General features: G+C 40.0%; 1 protein-coding gene across 2 annotated transcripts in view; it reads left to right on the forward strand.

Annotated features, from left to right (window-relative positions):
- SMS (spermine synthase) overlaps positions 1–12,665 on the forward strand; it is a 43,353-nt gene extending 30,688 nt beyond the window's left edge. Inside the window, exons 8-11 of one of the 2 annotated variants that reach the window (XM_074360063.1) lie at positions 4,064–4,178; positions 5,023–5,102; positions 10,607–10,722; positions 12,180–12,665. In XM_074360063.1, coding sequence (XP_074216164.1) covers positions 4,064–4,178; positions 5,023–5,102; positions 10,607–10,722; positions 12,180–12,204 — 336 coding nt within the window. In that variant the 3' untranslated portion in view covers positions 12,205–12,665. Of the gene's footprint in view, positions 1–4,063; positions 4,179–5,022; positions 5,103–10,606; positions 10,723–12,164 lie in introns of both variants that reach the window. The other variant, XM_074360062.1, reaches the window with a different exon arrangement.
- Positions 12,666–14,891: the final 2,226 nt, after the last annotated feature.

Genomic DNA, 14,891 nt, shown 5'->3' on the forward strand with positions numbered 1-14,891 from the left:
TAAAAATTACCCTGCCTGAAGTGTTTAAACGTTTAAACCTCACACCTGTACCAAATGTTTCTAGTCTTATGGAAGAAGACAGTAAGTGGAGAGTTTTGAAGGACATTGATTCAGGGTTGTGGGGTAACTTTAGAGGAGTGATTCAAATTCATGTCTTCCTGGCTCCTTCTGTGGCTTCCTTATATGGACTAAGAAAAAACTAACTAGGACCACAAACCCAAAGCTGCAGTACTGTGTTGTAGACTGCTGTAATTAGAGGCCAGATACAGATATAAGTGGGAAGATTTACAAATGGCCCCAGAAAATAACTTCTCACCTTGTGGCTGCATCTGAAGGTAGAGTACCAAAGGCAGATAGTGACATAAACAGAGGGGCATTTTAGAGAACACAAAATATTTTAAACCGCACCGCGTCCCCACCTTTCTGGAACAAAACCACCACCAGGGGGAGCCTGGAAAATCCTTCTGAGGCGGAAGAGTTCCTGGAGCTCTCGAAGGGTGGGTATTCCTGCTCTGTTGGGCAGCAGTAGACAAACCCCTTAGCCATTAAAATACTGCTATTAAAACAAACCAGGTCCTTGCAGCTGTTTATCATTGAAAAAATAGTTAATTACTGTGTTAACCTTTTCTAGAAAATAAAAAATGTTTCAAAGCACTCCTATTCCTTTTATAATGATAGATTTTAATACTAAAATCATTAAGGCAGTACAGAAAGAAAACTAAAGATTTTTTATATATGCACAAGATTTCCAAGTAAAAGAGCAGTAGGTTAAATCTAGCAATTTAAAGACTTACATATTATGTCCAAAAAAGATTTAGTTAATAAATGTAAAGATAAGAATTTTAACGCAATTTGGTATATAAATAGTAACATTGGTATTTACAGATGACAAAGCACTTGGGAATATTTAGCAGTCTTAATAAGGACTTGTTTGGTAAGATAAAATTGCAATAGAAGGGAAACTACCTAAACATAATAGAATCAAATGTAAAAATGTTACATATTTTGCCATTTGATATAAGGCATTTCCACTAAAATTAGGAACAAGAGGAGGATTGTTTTATTTAATGTTTTCTTTGAGTCATTAATGCAGTAAGGAAGGAAAATAGTATGAATATAGAAAAAATCAGATTACTTGCAGAGGATGAATGCTCAGAAAATAAAGGAAACTCACCTAGAAAACAAGATGAATTCATCAGAATGTGGTGGTGTGATTGGATAAAGGCAGACAAACTTTTTTCCTTATTCTAAATGCAAAAGCTTAAATGGAAATTGAGCATGGAGGGTGGGCCGGAAATCCAATTCAAAATAATGACCAATTGTTGAGTATGGAGGAATAAATTTAACAAGAATGGTATTGTGAGGCTGATAAGAATTAAGATCTTGTTGAAAGACAGCAACTGAAGTGTGAGTATGTGGAGAGAGATGTTATTTCTTGGATGAAAATCAGAATTCCAAGGGGGTTTTTAGAATTAGAGCAAATCATTTTGAAGTTCATTTATAACCATAAATATCTAAGAATAGCCAAAAAAATTTTTTTTGAATAATCATAGTGAAGGGAGATTGGCCCTTTTATTTACTGTGAAGCATAGTAGACAAGAGGTATGATGAAAAAGAAAGAGGGATGGCATGGAGACTTGACGATGTCTGAGTGTGTATTTGTACACGCAAAGCTAATATACAGCCTAAGGTGTCTTCAGTTTGGGAAAAGGAGATTTAATAAGTGATGTCGACACACTGGGCCGTCCATCTGCATGAGAACAAACTTAACTGTAGAAGGCAGAGGAAAACTAATTTCAGATGGCTTAAGCTCTAGATACAAACACTGATACATTTAGGAAAATTTAGAGTATTTAACCTTGCAATTGGGAAACTTTTTAAAGAAAGCCAAGAAATCCAGAAACTAATGCCAAGTTAATACCATAAACAGCCAAAAGACAGACTGAGAAGAATACTGGCAACAAACATGACAGGGAGTTAATCCCTTTATTAATGCAAAGAGCCCCCTAGTACTTAAAATGTTTAAGAAGTTAAAGGTGTAAAGAATAGGAACTGGTGGTGGTGAAGCCAAGTTTGTGTGCCCAGTGAGGACAAACCAAAACATCAGACTTTGGAGCAGAGAAAGGTTTATTTCAGGGCCAAGCGAGGAGAACAGGCAGCTCATGTTCTGAAAATCTGAACTCCCTGATGGTTTTGGGAAAGCGTTTTTATAGGCGAAATTTGGGGGAAGGCCTGTAGGGTGTGTGACCTTCCTCTGGTTGGTGGTGCAGTAACACGGTGGTGTTTCCAAAATCTCAGTCATCAGCCTTCTGGTTCCAGTGGGTCTCAGGTCCTTGTGCTTGTGCTCAGCCAGAAGTTACCGGCCTCCACCTGGGTGGGGCCTTCATTCCCGTGGAAGAGCTCAGGGTTACATAGCAGGTTGTTATGTATAGGGACACAGAAGGGCTTTTGTACCCGGGAGGGAGACCTATAGAGCCCTGCTCACTTTCACTTACTCCTTTTCTTTGATATTTATGAATCTTGATGGGAAGAGATGAGGGACAAAAATGGAATAAAATTTTCGATAGGTTAATCATAAACTCGGCAGAGGGATTCGGCTCTAGGGGGACTTGATCTCACTGTTAGTTCTCAGAAGATAAAAGTCAAATAGCCTGCAAACTTAGGACAAAATGCTCACTCCCGTTGGTGGCCCACGAAGTTCTTGTGAAAATTTTTGTAAGGAACTTGACAAAAATATGAGAAGAGGGACAACCTCCAGTACCGGGAAGGATGCAAAGACACAGGTGCTCGCCTGCATTGCTGGTTGGAGCAAAAATAGCCTTCAATTAAAAATGAAAGTACACATGCCTTTGTCTTGGCCACCCAGTGTTTGAGCATCCAGGCAGCAGCCATCTATACAAGGAGTTTTGTTTTGACTGTGTTTAGGAACCAAGGCTTGAAGGGTACATTTTTAGTGGAATGATACCCTTAAAAAAAATCATACTTGGAATGGTATTGGGTGAAAATTTCCGAGTTTACAATGTGTGTGATCCTCGTTCTTACAAAAGAGTACAAGCATTTGTGCTTATGTGCAGGTGAGTGTTCACAAGAGTCTATATGAGCACAGGAAAAAACAGCATATTAAATAGGTCTGATACATAGATTGAAGGCAGCTGGGGTGTTGCTGCCTTCTATGCATGGTTGCACTTGATGAAATTGAATGAAGCAAGTTATAAAAACAATAGGATGCTAAGATTATGTTTCTTTAAAAAATTTGTGATTTTTGAGGACATTTGTAAGAAAATTTCTAGGAAAAAATCTAGAATGGACTACTTTAGGGGATTGGATCAAACTTGATTAAAACATGTAGTTTGTAGCCAGAAAAATCAAAAGACTAGGAGAACAACTCCTGTCCAGGTGAGGAAGTTGCGTACAGTTGGGTGGGTCTCCAGCATATAGCTTCAGTACTTCAAAGACACAGCAAACCCCAAACTGATGTCCTATGACAATTTCCACTTCTGACTGCTCACCTGCGCTCTGACGGGGGACTGTGGCAGCCACCATTTATTACATGGCTTTAGTACCTGCTGTACTTGGAGTGTTAGAGGAAATAAATTTTTTTTAATAGTTCAAGGTAAGATGCAAAAATAAATCCATAGACAACAAAATCACTCAGTGCTTAGTATAAAAGGACAACTAAAAGTAGAAGAACGTACGTACAGTAGAAGAGGCAGCATAGATGACTATGAACTTGGTGTTCAGATCTAGGTGTACTTCTTGGCTCCATTTCTGATTGGGTGCCTTTGAGCAAACTTTGTGACCTTTCTCGTGTGTTTCTTCTCCATTTGTAAAATGGGGATGATCACAGAACCTGAAATGAGTTCAGGGTAAATGAGAAGCACTTAAAGCCAGCGCTGAGCCCTGAATTTCAGCCAGTAGCAGGCGTGAATGGAAGCCATTTCTGTTCGGATGGCAGGTGCTGTGGATCTCAGCCCCAGTGTGCATCTCCCCCTTCCTTCTACACGGGTTTAACTACTTCCACATGTGTTGGCTCACCCATCTCTCTTCCTGTTCTCTCTGGAAGGTTCTAATAGAAGACTGTATTCCAGTCCTGAAGAGGTACGCCAAAGAAGGGAGAGAGTTTGATTATGTGATTAATGATTTGACAGCTGTTCCAATCTCCACATCTCCAGAAGAAGGTAGATTCTGTTTTGGTTTTTTTTTGTTTTCAACCAAGGTAACGTTGATGGAAATGTTTTTCTTGGCACCATATGAGAAGGAAAGGATCTTAAGAGATTATCTAGTGAAGTTCCTTCATTTATTAAAGGTAGTTAAACTGAGGCCCAGTGTGGAAAGATAACTGGATGTGGCTTTGGTCAAATCCTGTTCTGCCACTAAATGAACAAAATTAACTTAGTCATTTAAAGCAAACATGAAATAAAATGATTCATAATCATACCATTGAGGCATTAGCTTGTTTGATCGTTGATTTACATAATCTGATTTTTTTTACCTTATACTGGGACAATCTGGTGACCTTTCTAAGCAACACCAGGCACAATTCCCCTTCTCAAGCCATACACTCGAAATCACTGCATGCTTAGGATTTCCATGTTAATGTTTTTTTATTACCTGGTCTGCCTGCTGAGTTGCCAGACTTGGGTCCACACCTCGTGACCCTTGCTGACCCTTGGGATTTCTCTCTCAGGATGCTGCTGCTTTCCCCCTTACTTAAAGCTGTTGTCTTTCAGATTTCAACCACTGCCTTTGTGTCAAATCTTGCTGGGTATTGTGAGAACAGTGCCACGTACACGCACGTTTGCTTTTGACTTTGCCTGTACATGCATGTATGTGCACGTGTGTGCAGAACACAGAATATATGACGGTACCTTACCATCCACGAATAAGCTCTCGAATATTAGATCTTAAGTGCATGACTATTTTTTTGTATTGTTGAGTATTCATGTGAATGTTGGACTTTAGATGTTTCTGAGGCATGAAAAACCTACGTTTATAAAACAAATTTTTTTTTTTAACATCCAGATTCTACATGGGAGTTTCTCAGACTGATTCTTGACCTCTCAATGAAAGTATTGAAACAGAATGGGAAATATTTTACACAGGTAAAGACTACTTAACTGTTTTTCCCCCAAACTCAAAGATAATTTTGTATTTTGTGTTTCAGACAACCAAAATACCTAGAGAGACATTGACATGAAGACTAAGTGGTAGCACTAACTCTAGTTAACTTGGAGATGAAGGTTAAAAGGAAGGAGGTACAGTATGTGACGGCTATGTGCTCTGACAATGTAGAGGTGGCTCAACTACTACAAATAACGGTGGGCGGGAGAGAATGGGACAAGCATATGCAAACATCTGTATGCATTTTCAGTAATCATATTGGAGGTGATGGTATTAGTATTGTTATTCAGAGGTGGTTGTATTTGTCATGTGGCATACAGCAATTGAGCAGTTATGCAATATTTTAATTCCATCATGCCCAGCATTCTCAATATGAAAGAAGGTAGTTGAAGATGTAGTATAGAAGTGGATAAATAAAGCCCTATTGTACCGGGGGGGAAAAAGAGATTTTGTATTTTGAAATTTGAATGCGTATTGTTGAAATTTAGGTTTGTTAAGGATAGAACAGCATAATTGGATTATATTCTCTCAAGCACTGAGTTTGTAAATCGCTGACATGTTATCTTTCGGGAATTAATGGGTTCTGTTGTGTCCTGTTACGCAGCTGCCCCGATTTATCAGCCTTGGGCTTGGGCTGTAGTATGAGCTGCTGCCACCAGATGGAGACAGAGATTGTGTGTTCCCCCCCCCCCCCCATCCTCTAGGACATTCTTAATGGAAAAGCCATCAACAAAAATTTCGTTAACTGCTTTGGCTGTAGTATGAGCTGCTGCCACCAGATGGAAGCAGATTGTGTTTTCGTCATTTTCTACAGGATTCTTAACTTTAAAAGAAAGGTTGAAGTTAGTGTTTCTCCTACTGAAGTTAGTGTATCTCCTACTGAAGTCCTTAACATTTTGAAAAGGACAGCAAAAGCAGCTAATTGATGATTCATTCTCTTTACTGGGTACAAAGACCCCTTGATCCATAAGCAGAAGAGAAGCATTTACTTAGTATTGCCCTCTGGTCCCTGTAATTCTTAAGCATTTTCAGGAGACTCCTACATCCCCCCCGCCTTTTTTTTTTTTTTTTTTAAAGCACTGGTATATTTAAAAGTCAAGAACTGCTAGAGAGAGCCTAACCTTATTCTCTTGAGGAGGCATTTTTAAGCAGACCCTCGACAGCTGATGAGATCTAAGATAATCCCGAAAGCAACTTGGCAACTCTGAGAGACACCTTGATTTAATGTCTAGCCCAGCCTGTTTTCTTCCTCCTCCCCCTGCACGTAAGCCCCCCCAACACGTGGCAGATTTTCATAGACCTCACACTTGGTGACAGTGTTGGGAAGCTTTGAGAAGAGGCAACTGTCTATGAACGGATTTTTTTTTTTAAACCCCTGATGTTTTGAAATTTGAAACACATTCTAGAACTGACTGTTTAAAAGCAGGTATCTGTGAAGCATGGGCTACATCTCACCTGCTGCTTGTTTTTGCAGTTTTCTTGGCACACAGCCACGTCTGTTCGTCACAGCAGCTCTGGCTGCATTCGCGCTCCAGCAGCAGCTTGGAAAACCTGTGATGAACAACAGGACCTGCAAAGCCTAAAATGTTTTCTGTCTGGTCCTTGACAAAAGTTTGCTGACCCCTGCTTTACAGGAAATCTACAGTGAAACCTGTTCAAAGTCGTCTTATTCTTGTAAAAGCAACCCAAATTCAGTGAATTAGGTTTTTCATGAGTGGATATTTCTCAGTCAGAGCATATATTGACAGAATTTAGTTCTTTTTATGTTCCTGCCAATAGAAAGACATCTCAAGGAACTTAACTGGAGGGAGAATGAGGCTCTGGGGTCTTTAATCCAAAAAGGCTGAAAAAGTTGGGATCTACTGCAGACCAGTCAGTTTGTAGAAGACAACAGGTGCAATTAGGAAGAAAGTGTGACTATTATCTTTTGTTGTGACTATTTGCCTGGTAGACTGCTTTCCTGGGGGATTGGCTTTCTCAGTATGGACTAGTCATGGAAATGCTTGCTTGACAATTGACCGCTGCCCATTTGTAATTATAATGATCGAGGTTTTGATAACTTCCCCTTGCCAACCAACTTTTACCAAAAATGCCATTAAATACTCAGGGCTGTGCTGGTTTCTAAGAATTGTCCAAAAGATGTATTAGGACTTGTTTCCTGTCCCTCTGTTCATAACACTTGGAAACTCAAGGCGATCCTATTTTATGATACCCAGGAATCCCACTGGACCTTGGGTTGTTGAATGTGTCATGCAGACTGGGGGCGTAGGCCTTTGAAGAAGCAGTAGTCAAGTCAGGAGCACAGTGTGGTTTGACTTGGGATGTACTGATGTCATTGCCACAGTGTAATGTTTTCTTATGCTGCCACATGGTATGCTCAGGAGATGGCCTGGATTCACAACCAACCTCTTCCCTGAGCCTGTAGCTTAAGAATGGAATAAGGTTAAAGATGGGATGAAAATGTTGGACCTCTTACTTGGTGACAGACAAAAGCTAAATGTTCCTGCCTAAAATTGCTTGCATTACAGTGGTGAATTCCTGGTGTCGCTGGTGTCACTGTGGCTACCTGCAGACAGCCTTGTCAAGGGGCCACAAAACTAGGAAAAGTGTCCTGGAGTGTGGGGGTGCAGCCACCTCTGGCAGGTTGGCCAAGGCAATTTGAATCTGGGGAAGAATTGCTTTTAGGGATGAGGAGGCAGATCCTGTGGCTTGGCCTCCCTCCGCCTTTTACCCTACTCCCCATTAAAAACAAAACCAAAACTAAGTTATTTGAAAGTACAAAAATATGTATGTGACATTCATGTGACATTCATGTAACTTATGATACAAAAATACTAACCGCTCACCCCCTGCAGACCTGGACAGTACCAGTACCCCTGACATGTCTACCTCCCCCCCGATCTCTTGACCACCTTCGGGAGTAACTCATCTTTAGTGTTATTTTTTTTTCTATTGTTCTGTGCTGTTCTTCATAGATGTTTCACGTATGTGTGGTTTACTAACTCATCGTAGTATTTAATTTTGCTTGCTTTTGAACTTGATAAAGATGGTGTTACTAAGGATATATTCTTCCAGAGCTGTGCTGTTTTTTTTGTTTTTGTTTTCTTTAATATTACAGAAATCACACAAGCTGTTTAAAAGGTACAATACTGAAATCTATAAAGTAAAAAAGCAAATGTCACCCACAGGTAACTTGGGGCAAGGAGAACCTTCTAGGACAGAAACTACTGTATTGGGATTTACCCACTAGGGGTGCCCGTATCTTGCCACATTATTCCCTTCCTCTCATCCTTAATAGATTAATTATTTTCTATTAGATTTTTGTTCTGCATCTCCCATGTGCCTTAAGAACAATGTAGTTTCATTTAAATACCCAGGACAGTGAAATATATCATGTCACTTTTTTTGGATAGGTATCTGTGTTTTTTCTTTTTCTTTTTTAAACTGCTTTATGACAGTGTTGGGGAAAAACAAATTGAAACTAACCTATTTCCTTACCACATTCTTTATTAGGCAGTCTTCCCATATACCTTCTGTAAAGAGAGAGCGTGGTGTCAACTTTAAGATGGCAAGGAAAATCTTAAACTGTGAACCTTGGTGGCATTCCCATTCTATAGCTTCCCTAGGAGTGAGGTGTTCTAAAAACAACCAGGCAGTGTTTTCTATTTGTGAATCTTAAATTACACATGTGGTGTTTATATACTCTCGTGGTGAACTTGATGTTGAAACCAAATTATATGCTGGTGAAGGGCACTTTGGCCAAATCCCACTGCAGGACCCTAGATGATGGGTTACTAAACAGGCTGGCACTGAAGGATGACAACATGCTGAGCGAATGTGCTAAGTTAAAACCGCCAAGGCCAGCTCTCGGAATAGTTCTGTCTACCCACTTGCCCGTGGCTGGCTGGCTGGTTGGTTTGGAAATGCCATCCTGAGGAATGCTTACATCACAGGCTACTTTATTTGTGAATAATTTTCATCTTACACATTGTACTTGGTTATTTTGAGGCATACTGATAGTGAAGGTCTTATGAAGGAATGGGATCAGCACATATATTCAGTATTCTTCCAAATGTTAACTTCAGAGGTTAAAAGGAAATAGGTAATATTAAAATACCCATCATGTTTTCTAAATCCATTATGAAAAGCCCTTGGGGGAAAATTGTGCTCAAATGATAAGCCCTAGCCCAGACCTACTGAATGAAAATCTGCATTTTAACAAAGCCCCCGCTATGATTCATATGCACATTAAAGATTGGGAATCACTGCTCTAGACCTAGGCAGATACTGTGTTTGTTCAGCAGCTCTACTGTGTCTTGGTCAGCATCTGATTCTCTTCATCTTTTATTTTTATTTTTTTATGGTCATAGTGGCTTTTGCAGCTCCAAATAACACATCTAAGTTATAGGCTGGAAGAAAGTTGAAGGAGCAGGGTCACTCTGTTTATACTTGATTGTCCTGAACCAAATATCACTTATGTGGAACCTAAAAAATAATACAAATGAATTTATATACAAAACAGAAGCAGACTCATAGACATAAAATTATGGTTACCAAAGGAGAAGAGAGAAGGGGAAGGATAAATTAGGAGTATTGGATTAACAGAGACAAACTATACATAAAATAGATAAGCAACAAGGATTTACTGTACAGTGCAGGGAAATATATTCAATTTTTATAATAACCTATAATGGAAAATAATCTGAAAAATATGTATATAATTGAATCACTTCGCTGTACACCTGAAACTAACACAATACTGTAAATCAAGTATACTTCAGCTTAAAAAAAAAACTTTGCTGGCAGAATTCCACTGTCTCATTGACCACCCTTAGGTGCTGGGGAGGCAAAAACAAACAAACAAAAAAACTGACAAGAAAGGGAAAAAAGAACCATGAAGTCAAGAGAAAATGTTTGACAAAGACTAGAACTGGGGAATATCCTTAGTGTATATATCCTGAACAGACTTTTGTTCTCTTATACCTTAAAATAAATCACAGGTTTAGGGGAAAGCACAGGGGGTATGAATATAGTTCTGTGTCAATGTCTTAGACTCTTAGGAGGGTCATAGTTTAAGCCATTCTGGAAATCCAGAACATTATCTTTTTGATACTTCATTCTCAACACAGTGGTGACTATTGGGAAAACTTATTTTGAATGGGTTATGTGTATGAATCTTTGCTAATTGCATGGTGTTGATATAATGACTGTGTCACTAATGAGAAATTGGTCTCACTGCTTTCTATTGCTTCATACTCTAATAATTTGAAAATGGCTCGGTAAATGAGGTAGAAAGATAATGACCTAATGGATCTATAAATAGAACTCAGTGCAATTTGTGAAAGTACTAAAGCCTTATCTCATTTTCAGAGATGAACTTTTATCTAAAGCTATAATTGTTCTCATTTATTGGAGACCTTAAAATGAGTGGGACCCTCAGAAGGACTTACGAATCCTATTGTTTGCTTCTCTCTCTCTGATTTAGGGGAACTGTGTCAATTTGACGGAAGCCCTGTCACTCTATGAAGAACAGCTGGGGCGCCTGTATTGTCCTGTGGAATTCTCGAAGGAGACTGTCTGTGTCCCTTCATACTTGGAATTATATCCTTTGACCATATCATTCTGTTGCCAAATCAGAACATCCATATAAATCCCATGCCTATTTAACATTTTAAACAAACAGAATTAGTTCTGTAGTATATAAGACCCTGGTTTTCAGACTTGGCTGCACATTGGAATCCCTGGAAGCTTTAAAAAAAATACTGATTCCTGGTCCCACCCTCAGATTGTGGAGAGCGGCCTGCCACAACTTCCCAGGTCGTTTTAACGATCTGGCCCCACAGGTTCTCACAGGCAGTCCCCAGAACTACGGCATCACCTGGGAACTGTTGAGACCTGCAAATTCTCCAGCCCTACCCTAGGCTGCTGCCCAGTTAGAAACACTGGAGGGCGGGGCTGGGACCTGTCTCCAGCAGCCTGCCCAGGGATTGATGTGTGAGGTTCAGCCCTAAAACACCACCCTGGCTGTAGCAGGCTGACTGGAGAAGCTCATTCTGCTTTCATATGAAAATTATCCTACTTTAATATTCGTTTCTACACTTCACTTGATTCTGGCTTGCGGTAGAGACAGAGCTAAAAATAATGCTGAGGATCGCCAAGTTAATGTTGAGGTTCTCCATTAGTTCACTTAGTAAAGTAGGTCCAGAGAGATAAGGGAAGAACCCAGAGAAGAACCAAATGAGAGCATTGTCATTGGAAATTTATAGTGCATTTCCTCCTAAAAAATGGACCGGAGTCTGTAGACCAAAGCCTCCTTACTGGAGGTGGCAGGGTCCAGCTTCCTGTGACAGCAGCTTTCATTCTCCAGGGAGACCCTGTGACTGCTGCTGGCTGCCAGTGAGGCCCCAACCTGGGAGCCTGAGCTCTGTGACCGAGGCTGGGGGGTGGGTGGCAGCTGGCCAGGCTCCTCGCGGCCTGTGGACCTCCACCTTCGTCAGGGTTCCTCCCCAGAGCGCTTGTTACAGCCAGGTCTTGGTTGATAACAATGTTGAAAGTCTTTAGAAATCAGGTGATAGCATTTGGAGAAAAGGCTTCCACCCTCCGGCTCCCCTCCTCTTACTCTCCATGCTTCCCCCTTTTTTTCCTCCTCCTCACTCCCTTGCCTTCTCCCACATCCCCCTTTTCTCTTTTCCTCCCATCCCCCCTACACCCTACCTTTCGCCTCCCTCTTGTCTTTGTCTCCCCACTCCCCAACCAATATGATTCCTGAAACCATTTTAGAGTCCTTGGAAGCAGTCGTGTGACCTGAGAGAATATTTCTGTCCCTTTAACCTTTTCTCTGCTCTCCCCCCCTCACCCAGTGTCACAGGTGGTAGGCGGCCTGGCTGCAAAGTGGCCTTGTTTAAGGGGCCTTCGTTCTCATTACCACAGTGCTGTAAGCACTGAAGCTTTCATCCATCTTCCAATTTGTAGGTCAGTAAACAAATTTTAAGTGATGCCTGTTCTTCCTTGAATTACCTCTTATTCCTTGACTCCCTGGCCAGGTGGGTATTTTACACTGTTTGGAAGAAAGCTAAACCTTGAAAATCAATTTCCCCTAATCGTGTGTGCTGCAAATAGCCTTCCTGACCTTCATATGTGACATCGAAACGAGTCAGGCAATTGATTATGAATTCCTTCAAGTTTCTTTTTTAATTATTTTTTTAATTTAAAAATCAAATGGAAAATGTATATTTTGATGAACTAGGGTGTTATTTTTTTGAAAGTCAGCTGAAGGATGATTAGACAGCACAGTGAAGGCTGCTAAATGCACTGAACCCCTAGAATGTGATTTTTGTTATTTTTTTTCTGTGTGGGCTTTTTTTGTTTTGGTAGACTTTGAATTGGGTTGTTTGGAGGGATAAACATTGTTTTCTTCTGGAGGGAAGTTCTTGATGGAGTTTCTCCCCCCCCCCCAAATTGATACAGATATTAAAATCTGGTGCTTATAAGAAAAGACTTAAAAAAATGAATAGCAATGCTTCGATTAAAATTAAAATGAGAAATTTTGTGTGTCTGTTGTTTTATTTCGGCCAGGTCCCCTCTTTCTCACTTCTGATCTCACAAAATAAAAGTGTCTCCTGGTCTTTTTTTAGTTCTATCACTCGGTGCCATTTATCTCTTTATAATAGGATGGCCTTGGGGCCTTTTTTGAACTGTAGTAATGCCTTCATTTAGCACTGTGGTAAATGATAAACAACCTATTGCATCTACCAGCTCTTCATTATAGAATGGACCTGAGGATAGGAAAGGATTTGGCCTTACTGTAAACTTGAAAATCAAAAGCTTATTTCTCTTCCCACTCTTACCGGCGTATTAGATGTAAAGATAAAGATTGCTTTGAGCTGCTGCTGTGAAATTTTTTTGAGAAGTTTTTTGGATGATAGATGTTCATGTGTGGAGAGGCCCACAACCACAAGGGCAACTTAAACTCACCTAAGGAGGCGCATGTAACAGCTTGGTGGTGTGTTTCTGGGTGCACAGTCCACATCAAAGGTGAGGTTATATTGACTTGGATTGTTAGAAATCACTGGGTTATGCTGTTATTTTATAAAAGGTTTATGCTTTATCAATGGAATGATTTCATTTATGGTGAATTTGCAGTGAGCAAAACATGAAAAATGAAATAGCCAATGTCTGTTTTGAGATAAAATTAGTGTCAGCCTGGAGCACTTCCTCCTGAGAGAGGTTCATGGTGTGTAACATTCTTTAAAAAATAGATGTATGCCTGCTTTTTCTTCTTTATTGGTTTGGCACGGGAGAAGAAACAATAACTAATAAAAGGAGAGTCATGTCGGAACTAGATTGGCTTTCAGCAAATATTTTTCTTGCACATAGAGGTGTTAAAAACAGCATTGGAAGTCCTACTCACCCCCTCAGACTCCTCTAGAATGCTTTTTAAAGTCTCTCTATACTGTGTAAGATTAAAAATGATGGTACTGTTGTAATGTTAGAACACAGTTTTAGGTAAATAGAATTGTTTTTTTTTTTTTCCATTTTAGAAAATAAACCAAGTATATCTGCTATCTGGATATGTTGTTGTTAATATGTGGCATAACTATATTTGAAGGCTAGCTTGAGTCTGAGGCTAAATCTGCTGGTGAATTTGGTGACACACAGGTCCTGCCAAAAGCTGAGGGTTAGAAATGAAATGTATCAGATTGGGCCAGGCGGTGGAAGACATCTCCAGGAGACAATAAGGTATGTAGTATGTGAGGAAGAAGGGAAAGAAACACATTTTTGACTTTGAGTGATAATGGTGAATTCTGACCCAGTTCATTTCTTTGTATTGGAGAAAGGATGTCTGATTGTTTTAAACATCTTTGTAATTGTTTTAAAAGCATGCAAATTGAACCCTTGATAACTAAAACCAACCTCTACTTTTGCTGCATTTTAAGGAAATGTTATAAGATCTAAGCACTGTTATATTACTTTAATGGCTGTAGTGTTATTTAGTGTTGTATTCTCCTTTATAATCTAAAATAGAATATACTGTAGTATATAGCTGCTTTTTAATTAAAGACAAGACAAATGTGGCTGTAGTTTAAATTCTATTCACATCAGCAGGTATCAAGTATTCATTTATTTAAAAAAAGAAAGAAAGAAATGCTGCTTTCTCCTGAAAATGTGATTGAATATTTAAAAACATTGATTGATGGTGATCTGCCTGGGCTGGAGGAGGCTGGGCTCACGCTGTTTCTGTTGGGCAAAATTAAAATGCTGCTACTTCCTGTGCAGTTGAATAGTCCCTTGCTTAACTATTGCTTATGTCAGAGTGTGTGTTCATCTCAATTGATCAATTTCATTCTTTTACCATGACTCCTGGGATAGGGCGAAGGAAGTGTGTGTGTAGGGCGTGATGTGATGTATCCTTGGCCTTTGCCCAAGACTAGAGCAGTGCTACTCGAAGTCCTTCAACCAGCTCTTTATTTTCTAAGCACTTTGTTCTGTTTGCTTTGGCTGAAGCTTTTCATCCCCAGCAAGACTCCCTCAGTGAAGGAAGCAGTATGTTGGTCTACACTGCAGCACGCACTCCTTACCTGTCTTGGAACAGCACCATGTGAGTAGCACTGTTCTCCAGGCTGGTTGGGCAGCATTATTTGACATGAGCTGCTATGAGGCCCCAAAGAAACACTTAAGCTCCTTCTATTTCACCCTGTTGCTGCGTGCCTTTATACCACGTCATCTTTTACATCGCTGTGCTTTGGGTTAATACACAACTTGCCTTTACA

This window comes from Camelus bactrianus, chromosome X (assembly GCF_048773025.1).
Source record: "Camelus bactrianus isolate YW-2024 breed Bactrian camel chromosome X, ASM4877302v1, whole genome shotgun sequence".
NCBI classification, from domain to species: Eukaryota; Metazoa; Chordata; class Mammalia; order Artiodactyla; family Camelidae; genus Camelus; species Camelus bactrianus.